The sequence below is a fragment of the Manis javanica genome, chromosome 2 (genome assembly GCF_040802235.1).
Source record: "Manis javanica isolate MJ-LG chromosome 2, MJ_LKY, whole genome shotgun sequence".
Taxonomy (NCBI): Eukaryota; Metazoa; Chordata; class Mammalia; order Pholidota; family Manidae; genus Manis; species Manis javanica.
Window position 1 is genome coordinate 61,017,933 of NC_133157.1, and position 17,948 is coordinate 61,035,880.

General features: G+C 36.2%; 2 protein-coding genes across 9 annotated transcripts in view; one reads left to right on the forward strand and one right to left on the reverse strand.

Annotated features, from left to right (window-relative positions):
* Nucleotides 1-17,948, forward strand: part of ERMP1 (endoplasmic reticulum metallopeptidase 1) — a 168,625-nt gene that overhangs the window by 108,784 nt on the left and 41,893 nt on the right. For all 5 annotated transcript variants that reach the window (XR_012127738.1, XR_012127734.1, XR_012127736.1 and 2 more), the window contains one exon: nt 11,826-11,912. The gene's annotated coding sequence lies outside the window, so the exon portion shown is untranslated. The remainder of the gene's footprint in view (nt 1-11,825; nt 11,913-17,948) is intronic.
* Nucleotides 1-17,948, reverse strand: part of RIC1 (RIC1 homolog, RAB6A GEF complex partner 1) — a 127,791-nt gene that overhangs the window by 10,856 nt on the left and 98,987 nt on the right. For all 4 annotated transcript variants that reach the window (XM_073228567.1, XM_073228565.1, XM_073228566.1 and 1 more), the window contains 8 exons: nt 17,421-17,621; nt 12,509-12,547; nt 12,146-12,256; nt 11,316-11,405; nt 10,654-10,814; nt 9,573-9,711; nt 1,237-1,353; nt 55-783 (listed from right to left, as the gene is read on the reverse strand). In XM_073228567.1, the coding sequence (XP_073084668.1) occupies nt 55-783; nt 1,237-1,353; nt 9,573-9,711; nt 10,654-10,814; nt 11,316-11,405; nt 12,146-12,256; nt 12,509-12,547; nt 17,421-17,621 (1,587 nt within the window). The remainder of the gene's footprint in view (nt 1-54; nt 784-1,236; nt 1,354-9,572; nt 9,712-10,653; nt 10,815-11,315; nt 11,406-12,145; nt 12,257-12,508; nt 12,548-17,420; nt 17,622-17,948) is intronic.

Below are 17,948 nucleotides of genomic sequence, written 5' to 3' on the forward strand. Positions count from 1 at the left end.
CCCCTAAGTTTAAGCTGATTAATTCTTGTACCTTTGTAAGGAAAGAATTGTTACCTGTAAGATAATAAGGTAAGAGGCAGCTGTGTCCAAATCCTGAGCCATCAAACATTCCTCAAACAAGTCCTTGGGGTTTCCAACGGCTGCAAATAGATAATTCCACAGGGCATATTCAGTCTTCCTGGCACAATGAACAACTGTCTGCAGGAAGAGGGGAAACTCGGTGATAAATTTTGCCACAGTGGGAAGCAGAGGGTCGGGAATGGGCTCCCGTGAGGTAGCTTCTTCTTCCAGCACTTCATGGAGCATGAGCTCCAGCACATGAGAGAAGTAAGGTAATGCAGCACAGGACTGGGCTAACAGCAGAGCTTGCTCCCCAAGGTTCCTGACAAGCAGCTGACGTAAAATGTGGTGGAGGTAGATCTGAGAGGTTCTCTCCACAACACAGAAAGGGAAGAGCACCTCCAGCTGTTCCCGAGCACTGTTCCGAGTATATAAAGAATCATAGAGTAAAGTGTCATTGACAGCACCAAGGACTAATGCATCTTCAAAAAGAACAGCCAGGGGGTAAATATTGATGTGGAAAGGCAGCATGATCCGCTGAGACAAGAAGGAATGGGGCTTGCGATGATCCCTGGGGAAGAGAGGGAGCCAGACTTTCATCCCTGCACCTCCACAGCTCAGCCAGAGGGCCTCTAGAAGGTGACGCTTTTGTTTATTTGCTCGACACGTAGTCCAGACATTTTCAACAGATTGTGCTAGTACAACAGGAGGACAGAATGGCAGCTGGAGAAGGAGAGACAACAATCAGTTTTTTTCCTATTAAAACTAGGTTTTTAAGTTACTATGTACTAGTTTCCAAAGTCTTTCAAAATGATAGCATCACTTTTTGGGAAAATTAGGAGAATCTATTCAGAAGAGAGTTAATTATAGTACCCTGACTTTCAAAGTATGTATATTTAAATAACCCCCATAAAGTTCACCAATTTAATCTATTTCCCCATTAGAATCTGAAAATAATGCCTACTCAGTAACATCTGGTATATAGGACATTTTATTATCTTTTCAGCCTTATCCTTCACTTTTCACTAATAAGTCTTATACCCAGAGGCTGACGACTAATCTTATATACTTTCTCAGTTTCTAATCACAAGATAGTACACTTCTCTTAAACTCTTTCATTCCTTCATTCTAACTCCACACATTCTTACTGTCCCAAATGACTTGCAATCTACTCACAAGTTTCCTCTGGTTAGGGTTACTGTCCTTCTCCCGGACCTGAGGGCCTGATCTGTCCCTCTGTATCATGATGAGCTGTCCTGCAAGATTTAGCATGATGCTCTCTGCATCACGAGCCTGAAAGAAAAGTAAATTGGATTCATACTGATTTGTAGGTTATGTTTTCAGCATTTCCCCACATCCATATGGTTTAGTTTCAATAATCAAAAAATATTTGTTGAGTGTGTATTATGTACAGCCATTCTGTTAGCCTATGAAAGTATAAATAAGGAGCCTTCTGGCTAGGGTAGAACAAGCTTACTATAATGCAATTAATGAACAATACAAGTGAACGTAAAATTAAGGGCAAAGCTGAATTATCCTGGAAGAATCAAGAGAACTTCAAAAATTCATAAAAAGAAGAGATCACATCAATAATCTAGCTGGTGCAGCTAGAGAAAGGCTTAATTGGATGAGGGGGTATTGAAGGATGAGGAAGACATACATAAGAAGGAAAAGAGTTGATACTCTAGTTGAATTCAATGTAAATAACATGGGGAGATAAGATAGAACAGTTCTTTGGGGAATATGAGAACAATCTGGCTAGATTAGGTTAATTATGAGAAAAATACTGGGTTTTAACAGACCTTCACGGAAGGCTTAGAAAACCAGGCTTAAAAAAAAAAAACAGCAAGAAATACTTACTACTTTTGGTTTTTGATTATGGGAGTTATTAAAAATTCTATTAGACATTGAGTTGTTCAAGGAAGTAAAAAAAAAAAAAAAAGGCATGAGAAGAGAGTTAGAAACATCCCCAAACCACATAAAAACGTTAAACTACAGCAAATACAACTAATCCTGAAAAAGCAACCTGAGGACTGCAGAACAGACCGCCTACATCTGGGGAAAAGAGAAGGCCTCACAGAAAAGGGTAAAGTAGCAAAAGCCCCAACCCGGTAGGACCCAAGCCCTTCCCCCACCTCAGCTTACAGGCAGGAGGAAGAGAAATGGAGCAGGGCAGGAGTAGAAACACAGGACCACTGACCACCCAGCCCTGGATCTGCTCCAGGAGCACAAATCCACATTTTACATGGTAATCTGGAGATCAGTGGGGTTGGAAACCAAAGACAGGTGGAATACTGGGAGAGACTGGGATCCAGCACTTGTGGAGAACAGGTAAGCAAAACTAGCCCCCCTGGGACAAAAGAAAGGTGGGCAGTTTGAAAGACTCACCAGGAGTGAGAGAGTTGCTAAAGGAAAAAAGATTACATAGAGCTCCCTGCTCAGGAAAAAGGGCAGGTGGATAAAATTGTCCTGGCACACTCAGTCCAGCAGGTTGGGAACTCTCAGAAGCTTAAGACACTCCATCCCCCTGGCTGGCAATGCAGGCCCATTCTCTTCCCGTTCCCCAACTGCATACACAGCCTGCCACTCCTTCCTGACAGGCACCAGTCCTGCTCACTGCCTCCCCCCCCGCCATCACACCAGGCCAGCCAGAGGATGGCAGCTACAGGGGCATAGCACAGAGGCTCCTCCTTGTGCACTTGGCCCACTGAACCTGGCAGGGGAGGCAGGCGCTACAACTGGGAAGGCAGGAAAGAGCTCTTTCCTCCCGGCAGTTGCCAGTACTGCTTTCCTAAGACCCCCCACCATTGCTGCAGGTGCTTGGCAGCTCCAGAGAATAGAGCTTCTTTCTAGGCACTAGAGGGTGCTGCCTATACAAAGTTACTGTTCACAGGAAACACCAAAAAAAAAAAACCAAAAAAAAACAGCAGAAGAATTTAGGCCAAGCAGAAAAAATGCCAAAAAGAGCTAAGTGAAACTGAAATCACCAATCTTCTTGATAAAGATTCAAAATTAAAGTCATAAACATGCTCACGGAGCTCCAGAAAAATATTCAAGATCTCAGGGAGGACATCAACATGGAGAGAGAAACTTTGAAACACACTATCTGAAATTAAACACACAATAGAGGGATTTAAAAATAGATTCGATGTGGTAGAGGAAACTGTAAATGAAATACAGTATTAGAGAACAGGAAAACGAAGCGGAGGCACAGCGAGAAGAAAGGATCTCTAGGAATGAAAGAATATTAAGAAGACTGTGTGACCAATCCAAATGGAACAATATTCATATTATAGGGAGTATCAGAAGAAGAGAGAGAAAAATGGATAGAAAGTCTCTTTGAGAAAATAACTGCTGAAAACTTTCCCAATTTGGGGAAAGAAACAGTCTCTCAGGTCATGGAAGTGCACATATCAAACCCTAGGAAGACAACACCAAGACATATAGTAATTAAAATGGCAAAGATCAAGGACAAGGAGAGACTACTAAAAGCACCCAGTGTGAAAAAAAAGATCACTTGTAAAGGAAACCCCCATCAGGCTATCAGCAGACTTCTCAGCAGAACCCTTGCAGGCCAGAAAGGAATGGCATGATGTATTAAATGCAATGAAACAGAAGGGCCTCCAACCAATAATTCTCTATCAGGTAAGATTATCATGTAAATCTGAAGCAGGAATTAAACAATTCCCAAATAAGCAAAAATTGAGGGAATTCACCACTCATAAACAGTCTCTACAGAGTATCTTAAGGGACTCTAGATGGAAGTGCTCCTAAGGCTAAATAGCTGTCACCACAGAAAATAAAACCAGAGTAAAGAAAGTAGACAAATTAATTACTAAGCAAATGCAAAACTCAATCAGCTACCCATAAAGTCAGTCAAGGGACACACAGAGAGTACAGAATATAACACTTAATAAATAAAGAGTGGAGGAGGAAGAAAAAGAAGGGAGGGGAAAAAAAAGAACCTTTAGATTGTGTTTGTAATAGTGTAATAAGCAAGTTAAGACTGTTAGATAGCAAAGAAGCTGCCCTTGAACCTTTGATAACCATGATAAAGCCTGCAATGGCACTAGTTACATATCTATTGATAACCACCCTAAGTGTAAATGGATTGAATGCACCAGTCAAAAGACACAGTTACAGAATGCATAAAAAAGCAAGACCCACCTATATGCTGCCTACAGGAGACTCACTTCAAACCCAAAGACATACACAGACTAAAGGTGAAGGGATGGAAAAAGATATTTCATGCAACAAATAGGGAGAAAAAGGTAGGAGTTGCAGTACTTGTATCAGACAAAATAGACTTCAAAACAAAAAAAGTAACAAGAGCCAAAGAACAACAATATATAATGATAAAGGGGACAGTCTAAAAAGAGGATAAATCATTATAAATTATCTATTCACTGAACACAGGAGCATCTACATATGTGAAACAAATATTAACAGAATTAAAGGGGGAAATTAACAGAGTGCAATGCATTCATTTTAGGAGACTTTAACACTCCTAAAATGTGTTAGAACATTTTAGACACATTACAACAGATGGACCTAACAGAAATCTACAGAACAGTCTACCCAAAAGCAACAGGATACACATTCTTCTCAAGTGCACATGGAACATTTTCCAGAATAGATCACATACTAGGCCACAAAAAAGAGCCTCAGTAAATTCAGCAGGTTTGAAATTGTACCTACCATCTTCTCAGACCACAAAGGTATGAAACTAGAAATAAATTGTGCAAAGAAAACAAAAAAGCTCACAAACACATGGAGGCTTAACAACATGCTCCTAAATAATCAATGGATCAATGACCAAATAAAAACAGAGATCAAGCAATATATGGAGACTAATGAAAACAGCAGCTCAACACCCTGACTTCTGGGGGACACAGCGAAGGCAGTTTTAAGAGGAAAGTTTTTGGCAATACAGGCTTATCTCAAGAAAAAGTAAACCAAATTAACAGTCTAAACTCACAATTAATTAAACTAGGAAAAGAGGAACAAATGAGGCCCAAAGTCAGTAGAACAAGGGACATAATAAAGATCAGAGAAGAAATCAATAAAATTGAGAAAAATAAAGCAAAAGAAAGAATCAATTAAACCAGGAGCTGGTTCTTTGAGAAAATAAACAAATAGATAAACCCCTAACTAGACTTATCAAGAAAAAAAAAAAGAGCATACACACATAAATAGAATCAGAAATGAGAAAGGAAAATCACTACAGACAATGAAGAAATACAAAGAAGTATTAGAGAATACTATGAAAAATTATACACTAACAAACTGGATAATCTAGAAGAAATAGACAACTTTCTAGAAGAATACAACCTTCCAAGGCTGACCCAAGAAGAAACAAAATCTAAACAGACCAATTACCAGCAATGAAATTGAACTGGTAATCAAAAAACTACCTAAGAACAAAATTCCTGGACCAGTGGCTTCACCACTGAATTTTATCTGACATATAGAGAAGACCTAATACCCATCCAAAGTTTCCCAAAGTAGAAGAGGAAGGAATACTTCCAAACTCATTCTATGAGGCCAGCATCACTCTAATACCAAAACCAGACAGAGATACCACAAAAAAAGAAAATTACAGACCCAATATCCCTGATGAACATAGATGCAAAAATACTCAACAAACTATTAGCAAACCAAATTCCTAAATACATAAAAAAGATCATCCACCATGAATAAGTGGGATTTATTCAAGGGATGCAAGGATGGTACAATATTCAAAAATCTAACGTCATCACACAGATCAACAAAATGGACAAAAATCAAATGATCATCTCCACAGATGCCGAAAAAGCATTTGACAAAATTCAATATCCATTCATGATAAAACCTCAACAAAATGAGTATAGCGGGGAAGTACCTCAACATAATAAAGGACATATAGTATAAACTCACAGTCAACATCATACTTAACAGTGAAAAGCTAAAACCTTTTCTTCTAAGATCGGGAACAAGGCAAGGATGTTCACTCTCTCCACTTTTATTTAAATAGTACTAGAGGTCCTAGCCATGGTAATCAGACAACACAAAGAAATAAAAGGCATCCAGATTGGTAAGGAAGAAGTTAAACTGTCCCTGTTTACAGATGACATGATAATGTACATAAAAAACCCTAAAGAATCCACCCCAAAACTACTGTAATTAATAACTGAATTCAGCAAAGTTGCAGGATACAAAATTAATACACGGAAATCCACTGCCTTCCTATACACTAATGATGAACTGGCAGAAAGAGAGAAATCAGGAAAACAATTCCATTTACAATTGCATCATAAAGAATAAAATACCCAGGAATAAACCTAACAAAGGTGGTGAAAAACTTTTACCCTGAAAACTACAAGACATTCATCAGAGAAATTAAAGAAGACACCAATAAATGGAATTAGATCTCATGCCCATGGATAGGAAGAATTAATATTGTCAAAATGGCCATACTGCCTAAAGTAATTTACAGATTCAATACAATCCCTATCAAAATACCAACAGAATTCTTCAACGAACTAGAAAAAATAATTCTAAAATTCGTATCAAACCACGAAAGACCCCATAAAGCCAAAGCAATCCTGAAGAGGAAAAATAAAGCTGGGGGAATTACACTCCCAACTTCAAACTCTACTACAAAGCCACAGTAATCAAGACAATTTAGTACTGGCACAAGACAGTAGATCAATGGAATATAATAGCCCAGATATTAACCCCCACATATATGGCCAATTGATATATAATAAAAGAGCCATGGATATACAATGGGGAAATGACAGCCTCTTCAACAATTGGTGTTGGCAAAACTGGACAGGTACCTGTAAGAGAATGAAACTGGATTACTGCCTAACTCCACACACAAAAGTAAACTTGAAATGGATAAAAGACCTGAATGTAAGTCATGAAACCATAAAACTCTTAGAAGAAAATATAAGCAAAAATCTCGAGTATAAACATGAGCAACTTTCTCCTGAGCACATTTCCTTGGGCAAGGGAAACAAAAATAAAAAATGAACAAATGGGACTACATCAACTAAAAAGCTTCTGTACAGCAAAGGAGACACCATCAGTTGAACAAAAAGGCATCCTACAGTATGGAAGAATATATTCAGAAATTACGTACCTGATAAGGGGTTAACATACAAAACATATAAAGAACTCAGATGCCTCAATACCCAAAAAGCAAAAATCCTGATTTTTAAAAAATGGGTGGAGGATCTGAACACTTTTCCAAAGAAGAAATTTAGACAGCCAACAAACACATGAAAAGATGCTCCACATTGCTAATCATCAGGGAAATGCAAATTAAAACCATATGAGGTATCACCTCACACCAGTTAGGATAGCCAAGAAACAAATGCTGGCGAGGATGTGGAGAAAGGGGAACCCTCCTACACTGCTGGTGGGAATGTAAATTAGTTCCACCATCATGGAAAGCAATATGGAGGTTCCTCAAAAAACTAAAAATAGAAATACCATTTGACCCAGGAATTTACCCAAAGCAAACAGGATCACAGATTCAAAAAGACATGGACCCCTATGTTTATCGCAGCACTATTTGCAACAGCAAGATATGGAAGCAACCTGTGTATATCGGTAGATGAATAGGTAACAAAGATGTGGTACACATACACAATGGAATATTATTCACCCATAAGAATAAAACAAATCCTTCCATTTGCAACAACATGGATGGAGCTGGAGGGTTTTATGCTCAGTGAAATAAGCCCGGCAGAGAAAGACAAGTACCAAATGAGTTCACTCATTTGTGGAGTATAACAACAAAACAACACTGAAGGAACAAAACAGCAGCGGACTCAGACTCCAAGAAGGGTCTAGTGGTTACCAAAGGTATAGGGGGTCAGGAAGCAGGCTAGGAAGGCAGGGAGAAGGGGATTAAGGGATATTATGAGTAGATGAGTAGTACACATAATGTGGGGGAAGGGGCACGGGGAAGGCAGTATAGCACAGAGAAGACAAGTAGTGACTGTGGCATCTTACTACACTGATGGACAGTGACTGCAAAGAAGTGTGTGTGGAGATACTTGAATAATATATATGGGTGAATGTAGTAACCAGAATGTTGCTCATATGATACCTTCATAAGATTGTATAGCAATGATACCTTAATAAAAAAATTGAAATCAATCAACAAAAGCTTACTGATATTCTGTACACGAAGGGTAGAAAAAGAAGTGAATCAACGGTGATATCAGGGTATCGTACTAGGTGAGAAGTTAGAGAAGTTGAGGTTATCAATGATAGAAGTTGGGAGGAGAAATTAGTTTAGAGAAGGAAAGCTGAAGAGTTTCCTTTGATTGCCCATTAAATTTGAGAGAATCTTATGATTTTCAAGGAAAGATGCTGTGAAAGATGACTGAACTAGAGATGAATATGCCAGAACCATAACCACAGGGGTAAGGATAGTTAACGGAAGGAAACATGAGCTTTCTGAGGCCAAGTATAAAGTGGTGAAAAAGTTAAGGGCCATCATCTCAGCCTTTGAAGGCACTGAAAGAACTAGGAAAGCAAAATGCCACCTACACCAAAGATGGAAAGAAGTTTAGGAGGGAAGGGAGAATTATTCAGAAGACGTGGGATTGTGTGCCTTTGAAAACAGGTTTCTCACTGACATAAAGTTGGTACAATGGAAGGAGCCTTGGAAGAGGAATTTATGCAGTTGGGTCCTGGAGGCACCACTACATACCCAGTTACTTCAGCCATGAACTGTGGCACTATCCTCTTTCCTCATAATTAACTAATCATGGATCCCTCTACATTTTATATTCATTCCATTTCTTTCTGTCTTTTTTTTTTTTCACTGCCCAAGTTCAGGCCACTAACACCATTCACCTAGACCATTACAATGGTCTCCCACATGCTCTTCCTACATCCAGTTTTGTCCCACTCTAGTTCATTTTCCTTCTTCGAGTAAATGTTACAGAGCTTAGATATAGTAATACACAGCTTAAAATATTTTAGACTTTACGATAAAGCCTAAAGTCCATATTATCAGTAACACTCATATTCTCTCTCACATTCTATGTTCTAGTCACTCTGAAATTCTTCCAGTTTCCTGAATGCGTCATGTTCTCTCTTATCTATGGGCCTTTGCACTACTGTTTCCTATGCCTGAAATTTTCCCTACTTATTTAGATATCCACCACCTATTCTTCATGTTTCAATTTAAATAGTACAGAAATCTGATTATATAGACTACCCCAGATTTTTGTTATATACTCTTAGAGTAACCTGTATTACTTTTTGGCACATGTAACACAATCGTAATTAATTATGTACGTGATTATTTTTTTGTCTGAGCAGAAACCATGTATGTTTGGTTCGCCACTGTAACACAGTATCTCATACAAGGTACATTCTAGACTCCTAGTATTTATCTGCTGAGCAAATAAATATAATTCCTGGTATCAATTTAAAACATACAAAACACACAAAACATTAAAACACTGAAATGAAAACTCTTAAAAGCTCTTGGAATGGAATGGTACCTGCTGTGGCATTTTCAAGGCGATTCCATTCTCTGTACTCACTGACGTCAGAGTGACAGATACTACTAGGAAAGGGTGAGGAATGTAGCGTGACATAGAGACTTCCTGAAGAACTTGAATACCAGCTGTAGTATTTGGGCTGCAAAAGAAAAAAAAAAAAGAAAGAAACCATACACCTCAATAATAATGCTAACAAGGTGGTTTTTATTTCTTTTTAGCTACTAAAAGTACCAGACTTCACTCCTATAGAGGGCTCAAATGCTTTCTACCTAAAGTTCCCTCCTCCCCAAATATTCTTCAAGCAGCAGACTGACAAGGCTGAAGTACCCAAAGAACATATTAGGAGATGAGGGAGAAAGGGAATAAGATGTGAAAGGAAGAAAAAACCTAGGGAAGAAGCTACAGCAATAGCTTAGTTGAGAAAGGACATGGATTCTACTTGAGGCTAGTTTATTTCTTAATTTTTATCTTTACATTATCCCCAATCACTAAGCTCTTTCAGCAAATACACACTTCATGGTTATTTAAAAAAAGAAAGAAACAAAAATCTGATAGCAAAATAAAACTGAAAGAGGTGCAGACTAAATGCTTTAAAGTCGCACAGCAGCAACAGGACTGCTGGTTTTTCCTGCCCGAGACTACAGCCATCTAGCTCAGGGGAAATACAAGTCAGACTGCTAAGGACACACTTCCTAAGGCCTTAAAGCTGTAGTCTTTCAGATTTCCTCAAGTGTCTGGATCACTAGGATAGTCAGTAACCGTTTGTTTTCAAGGTTGTGAAAAAACTAGTATCCAAGGGTTTATACCATCACAAACTAGATTTATTTTTTCTCCAAATGAATCTAGTAAGATTAGCTGAAGAAGTTAGTGTAGGCTCTTTAAGAAGCTAAAAAATAACTGCTTTATGAATATCAATAAACACTTGCTTTTTAAACTCCTAAAATGAAGGAAACTAAATATAAAATTAGAATAACTGTTTTGAGAAAATGACAACTACAGAACACACATGATAAACAGAAATAGTTTAGTTGGTTAAGCCAAACAGGAGCAAAAAGTGATTTGTCATATACTGTATACCTACCCATCAGATTTTCTTTCAATACTGTAAAGGCATATTGAACAGTCTGCTCTAAATACTATTACCATGTCCCGGAAGACACTAAGCAGTAATGTTTCAGCTTGTGCTTTGGTGATGTGAGCAAAGGCATTGTCCAAATTTGATGTTCGCAAGTAAACTCTGAGCTGAAGAAAACAAAAATAAAATGATAAAAACTATCCTACTATATATGAATAAATACTCTAGGTAATGCTTTTTTTTTCAAGTAAAAGGAATTAAAAGATGAATCTGAACATAATAATGTTTATATTCTCACCAAAATGCTATTGTGAGACACTCCTTTTAAGACCTGATAGGAGAACAGCAGTTTCTCAAAAAATAACCAAATCCATAAATTAATAAATTTCAAGAACAGCAGCCATCCTTACCAACTTTTCTGCTTTTAACTTTGTTACTTACCAACTTTATAGAGAATGCCTAATAGCTAAAATCCTTAAAGTTATCATAGCAGTCCTGATTATCTCTTTAAATAGATCTTTAAAGTAATAAACTGAAATGAAAATACTCTTAGCTATAGTTGATTAAAAAATGTTTTGTTCATTTTCTAATTATTTTTCTATAAAACCAAATGGTGTTTAATATCTTTAAGACATAAAAATCTATTATTTTCACAGAAAAAATCCTACCTCTTCTTGACGGTCACTTATGTTATAACATGCAAGCACAATGAAGTCATTCCACCAGGCTAAGCCACCTGTCACTGTCATATTTTGCTCCTAAAAGAAAACATATTTACCTTTACTTATGCTGCCAGAAATTATAATAAGCAATACATTTATAAAATATTCCTAAACAGACAATGAAAGCTCAAATTATTTCTGCTCAGTTACTTCTGCTTTATCGTCTGCCCCTCCAATTAAGTGTTATTCTAGGGTCTTTATTAATAATGATTCATATCCTATTTTGAAAAAATTGACATTTTTGTAAGAAAGAAAATATATCATTCAAAATAACTGAGTACCATGTAGCATCATTATCCCCACATTCAACAGACCTTTAAATTCTGGCTTTATCATTTATCAGATAAATGCAAATTTATTAAATGTTAATTTCCTTCTCTTTTACTCCTACTTGGTTCTTGAAAAATCCAACTACATTTGTTTGTAATATTATCCAAATATTTTTATCACACACAGGCAAGCAAGCAATAATCTCAAGTTGTGGAAATCTATTCTGATCAAATATGATGAACTCAAGCTGGAATGTAAGAGTAAATCCTCAAGGTAAAGAATTACAGTGTCTGATCTTTATGATAATTAAAAACCACCAACAACCATCTCAATACAAAGTGCTTTATCAAATACCAAGTAGTCTATCAGAATTAACTTTCAGAAGTAATTCAACATAATTTTCTATTATTTGACTTTATTTAAAAAATACTGACTTACTTGATGGTTATTTCATATTGTGATTCTTATAGTTTGAGAAATCAGTTTATAACTTCAAATAGACTCACCTGGGTAATGTTTCCAAAAAGTTTCCATTTTTTGGTGAGTAAAGAGTAGTGTGCAAAACCAAACTTGCCAACCACAGCAATATTCTGTCCAAGCTTGTCAATAGCTGAAAACTGATTAACAAAAAAATTAAGAATTTTTCCTTGCAAACCTATATATTTTATTAGATATAAAGAGCTTAGTGTTGTGTCAGGCAAAAAAAAACTATTAATAAATGTTTGCTAAGTAGTTATATGTAAAATGCTAAGTTTAAAAATTTGCATGCCAGTACACTAACAATGTCCAAGGGACCAAATATTCATATTTTACTTTAAAAAATGCAACCACTGAAAGACTCAGTTAATACCAACAAAATAACAACTCACCCGTATAGGCCAATTGGTCTCTAGATAGGTGTTGGAAATCTATAGAAAATAACACATCAATTTGGTTAAGACTTCTGAAATATATTTAAACTTAAAAGAATTAACATCAAAATATGATATTCATTTTCCTGTAAAATGTTTAAACTGTTTTCAAATAATGGGTATTACTAGCAGAGGACTTGGAACTTACCATTTGGATACCAACCAGTATTTCACATGTCCTGTCTTAATCATTCATCTCATTTTAAGTTTCTAAGCATCAGGCTTTCTTCTTTTTTTCTCTACACTGTTTTTGTTTGTTTTAAATATTGAGCACTCAATAAATACAGACTGACAAAGACTTTTAGATAAGCATCTACAAGGGCAGCCAAGAATTGTGTATATAACCACAATTCAAGTTTGCTGATCTGAATCATTCCAGAACAACTTTATCTAATAAAATGAGAACCTCACAAGAGTTTTGTTTTTGTTTTTTAATGGAAATATTTTCATTATTTTTATGTTTTTCTGATTAAAAAAGCAATACATGCTTATAAAACTTATATATAAAAAATGTACGAAGTACAAGATGAAATTCTCCTGTTATATCGTTGTTCAGGGATAACCACTGGTTAGTTTTTATTCTATCTCTAAACATCTATATACATGTAAGAGTGGCTATAAGCTACTGTTTATTATAGATATTAACTCTGCACCTACAAAGTAAGTAGTAAATATACCTTTCCCATGTTGTCTTACACTTCTGTACAGTCTTTGTATCACTCTACCAAGAATTTTAAACTTAAAGAATCCTCTGTGAGTAATGAATATAGATTAAGAAAATTCTCGCTTTACTGAGACTGATCTATTAGCATACTGATTAAGTAGTTTTCAGTTTTCATGAGCATGTAGTGAGTGCAGAGTGAAAATCAAGAGAATGACAAATAAGAAAAAATCTTCTGTTACTAGAATAAGTGAGCTTTCAATTTATTCAAATCTATTTTTGGTTTTACTCAAAGAAAAATTATTACGTATTTTAAGAGACAGTCAAATTAAAAAGCCAGGTAAATGCAATCAAATCCAATAAAATTCTTTGTGTAATGTGAAGGCAAAACAAAAAGCAAAAATATGCTGAAAAAATCTGTATTAGTCTTGATAAAATGTATTCATAAAACTGCTAGATTTCACTTATTATGTAGAAAGTCAACCTAAAATCTAGGTAAAGTAAGTAGCTTTCAGTATATCAGGAAGTTCTTAAAACTCTAGTGCTGGTTTGTGGGCACCTACCTTATAGGATAAGAGGTAGCAGTGTCACAATACATGCTTGAACAATGCTTAACTTGTATCTTACCAGATATACTGTACTATTTAGGCCAGTTAATAAAATTCACTATTATGGTTGAAATCAATTCAGGATAATGGTAATTTGAGGTAGTGATCAGGTGGCCAACTATAAGTTTAGAGCCATTTTGTAGGAAGGTGTGAGTGAAATTATTTTTGTGGATAAAAAAAATGAAAATAGGCACTTCAAGAAGGATGTATGTAGCATATAATTGAGCCAGCCATTCATGATAACAAAAAGAATGCCTAATTCTCCCAAACCATGGTGTTTCATCAGTATTCAGGAAACATGTGGATGGGATTTCAACATGGAGTCCAACATAAAGAGTTTCTAATCATAGAAGCCAAGATTAAATCTTATCATATGATGCCTCACTAATGAATCTCTCCAGGAGAAAACAACTTGTTCTTTTAACCTCCAGAAGTATATGAAGTGCCATAAATGGCAAATGAGTTTATTTTCACAACTCAAAGCTTATTTAAAATGAAACTTACTTCTCAAGCAGTTTGAGTCTGAAGATGCTATGAGAACAAAAACTTTAATTTTCCCCAGTAGGTCACCTTTATTTATCTACATGTCACCTGAACATTGAGCTCTGCCTCTAATACTGAGAATAGGAAACAGCAGAGGTAAGGAAAAGAGGCAGCTAATGAATAATAAACTCAGGTCAGGACTGATTACTCAGGGCACAAGAGTCTTGTCACACTACTGGGAGTGGCAAATCTGAGCACTAAGAGACAGAATATCTACTCTTTAAACATTTTGGAATTCTCCATTCTTCAAAAGAACCTAAATCTACCTTTTTCCCCCTTACAGTCACTCTGCTAAAACCCCGTTTCTTGCCTAGACTACTTTTGTCTGAAACTGATGAGACTGAGAGCCATCCTGCTAACAAATTTGATCTGTGCTAAATACTACATCTGGTAGGTACATCTGATACACATTGTAGCAAAGAGAGTAAATCTTTATAAATGAAAGTCTTTAAAATCCTCTCTGTTAACATCCCTAATATATTATTGCCTGATACACTGTAGGCACTCATCTCCCACATTTTGTGAAACTTATTCTTTTCCAAATAACCAGGTTAACTATAAAACCAACATTTCAGAACAATGGATGATAATGATTCACATACCTTTCAGAAACAAATGTTTCTATCATACAAAATATTGAGTGTTAAAATAAATGGCAGTCCAAGAAGGAACACCTACAACTACAAAGATGATCTTGTTTTGTTTTGTTTTATATGCCATTATTTGTGCTCCATCTGTCAAGAAATTACTTGCAAATTTTTAGAATTTGTAACTAAGAAAACTAACCCCCCTCCCAATCTTCATAGCAACTCCTAATCTTGCTTCTGACCAGTCTGTACTTATGTTGTTTTAAAGGAAAAAACATAATTAACACAGAATCTGCTGACCAGGAAACTGGTGAGTATAAAGTAGAAGGCTTAAACAAACAAACAATCAATCCAGTAGTCTAGATGAGGAACAGACAGAGCAGCAGAATTAGCTGGAGTTCATTTGATGAACTCTTAAGCTGTACAAAAAACATAAAAACCATAAATCATGCAAACAAAGCCACTTAGAGGGAGAATGTGGGCACTTATTCTAGACAAAAGCATATGTTGAAGGGGAAATTGAATAGGTACTCAACTTCTTCAGGGAATCAATATTAATGGCTAAAAAGCCTTGAAGGTAGAGCATTAGCATTATAGGGGCTCTGTAAACCACCCTACCAAAATACCACAACACTCTACTGACACATGTGGCTGGAGTGCCACCAAACAAAGTAGAGAATTTGATCTGTGGAAGTGATCCACTTGGAAGCAAATCCCAAGTGGAAGGACTGCCAAATGGGCACATTGCAGATTTTATCTTGAGGTCAGCAGTATATGATATGATTCAACAATACCTGGGTTTTAAAACATGTTAGCTTGTTAGTTTAATTTCTATCACAATAAGGATAAGTCTGCCATTACTCTGCTGTGTGACTCTGGGCAAGTCACCTAACTTCCCTGAGCCTAAGGTTCCTCATGTATAAAATCCAGTTGGACTAAATGATCTCTAAAGTCTTTTCAGCTCTACAAATTCTGAGTCTATTATAACTTAATTGTTTTGAGAGTACAACTCTGGCATTATTTTTATTAGTTTTAAGGAAACTGAAAAAATTAAGTAAAGTTAGCTCATCATTCTGAGTATTTTAGGGATCTAAAGAACAGAATGACAGAGGAATCTTGCTGGTACCTACTTTGCCTAAAATCATAAACTCAGTGTGCTTCTAATATGGGATACTTCATAGATGGATCAGAATCAAAGAATCACTGAATTTTTGAGCTGGAAGGAAATTCAATTTTTGTTATTGCCTGATGGATTTTTGAGTTCCAGACCTACCTTCTGTGATCCTCTGCTCTACTTGGCTCTCTGCAACACAGACCTGGCTAGGCAGAACTGGCATTGATGCTAGGTCAGTGTAGAATGAATAGTTCAAAGTATGGGGAAATGAAAATAGCAGAGAAATGGCTATAGGAGAGAAGGGAGCAGTGGAAAATTTTAGTCAAAAGAAGTAGCTGTTGCAGTTTTATTTAATAAATGTTACTAATTATAAAATGGTATGCACAGTTTGATTTTATGAATTTATTAATGTAAGTTAAACACATTTTTCTCTTGGTGTATACCACATTTCAATGGAGGAGACAGTCTGCCTTTAATTTTTCACATAATGACCATTTTTTTCTGTCTCTCATTATCTCCACTCAGAGTCAACTGAAAATAACGTGGGAGCTGAAGTATACTAGTAAGGTCAAAGTATAGGATGTAGAACTGAGAACTGTGGAAACAGAAACTGACTAAAAGAAACTTATCCAAGAGTAGGCTCTGATGTACCTAAGACACTTTAGTATAAAAAAGGAAAAGAAAACACTCAGGACTTTGAAACTGTGTAAAGAAGTTTCTTTTAAGAAACATCATTTTACTGATTTATCCAAATTAATTTTAATTTGGCATCAAAATTCAGAGTTAATTTCTATATTAAATGCCAATTTATCAGAATTACTAGAAGAAACTAGTTTAAAAGTTATAGCAGACTGAATAAATAATCTGGAAAAAGATTAAGTAATAATTATTAACAGTAAGGTTCTAGATGGATCACAAGTCTGCAATTTGGGTTCAAAGTCAGGCAGTAAACCTCAGTGTGTCCCCATTACGCAATGTGTCCCCAGTTAGCAGAGGGTAGTAATTGATATTGTTGCTTTCCATGAAACTACTACACTTTTACCTATACAGAGAGCTAAAATTGTACCAAAAAATAAATAAGGACTGGAAGTAAAATAAAGTTTTGCCGAATAAGAGGGCAAAACAAACTTCCAGTTTCTGAAACTGTTCAAGACTGAAAGCAGATGGGGAAACCACTACATCAAATGATAAGGAAGGAAGAAGACAAGATTACAGAAAAGCAGAAGGAAGACATGACAGTCGAAAAGGTTAAAAAGTTTTTTGGTTTTCTAAAGCAACAGAAGAAATACTTTAAATGTGCTCCAGGTGCTACCTTACCAAGGACTAAGTCAAGAATAAACAGTAACTGAAAATTTACCTGTACCACATGCCAATGCCGATGTCCAAGTAAAGTGCTTAAACCCTGAGACTCTAAACCGCCATCTGCAAACGGGCTCTTTTCTTGACTGGACTTATGTTCAGAGTGTGAAGAACTCCTGGGATTCTGGTTTTGTGAGGCTTCTCCACAGTTCAAGTACAACCGATCCTCCCCTTGAAGCAACACTTGCTCTTGGTTACTCTAGATGAAGGGAAAAGGAAACAGGGGCAAAGGAGGAAAGCAAATAAAATCAACTAAATTATCAGACTGAGAAAGTAAATAATACATTTACTTAGTTTCTTTAGGTTGAAGTATAGTTGACATACCAGTTTCAGGTGTACAACAGTGATGTGACATGTATATTATCTATCTCATAAAATACTCACCACAATAAGCAGTTAACATCTCAAAACACATGAAGTTATTGCAGTATTATTGACTATATTCTCTATGCTGTACTTTTCATCCCTGTGACTTTTTCTATTTTGTATTTATTTATTATAACTAGAAATTAAACCTCTTAACGCT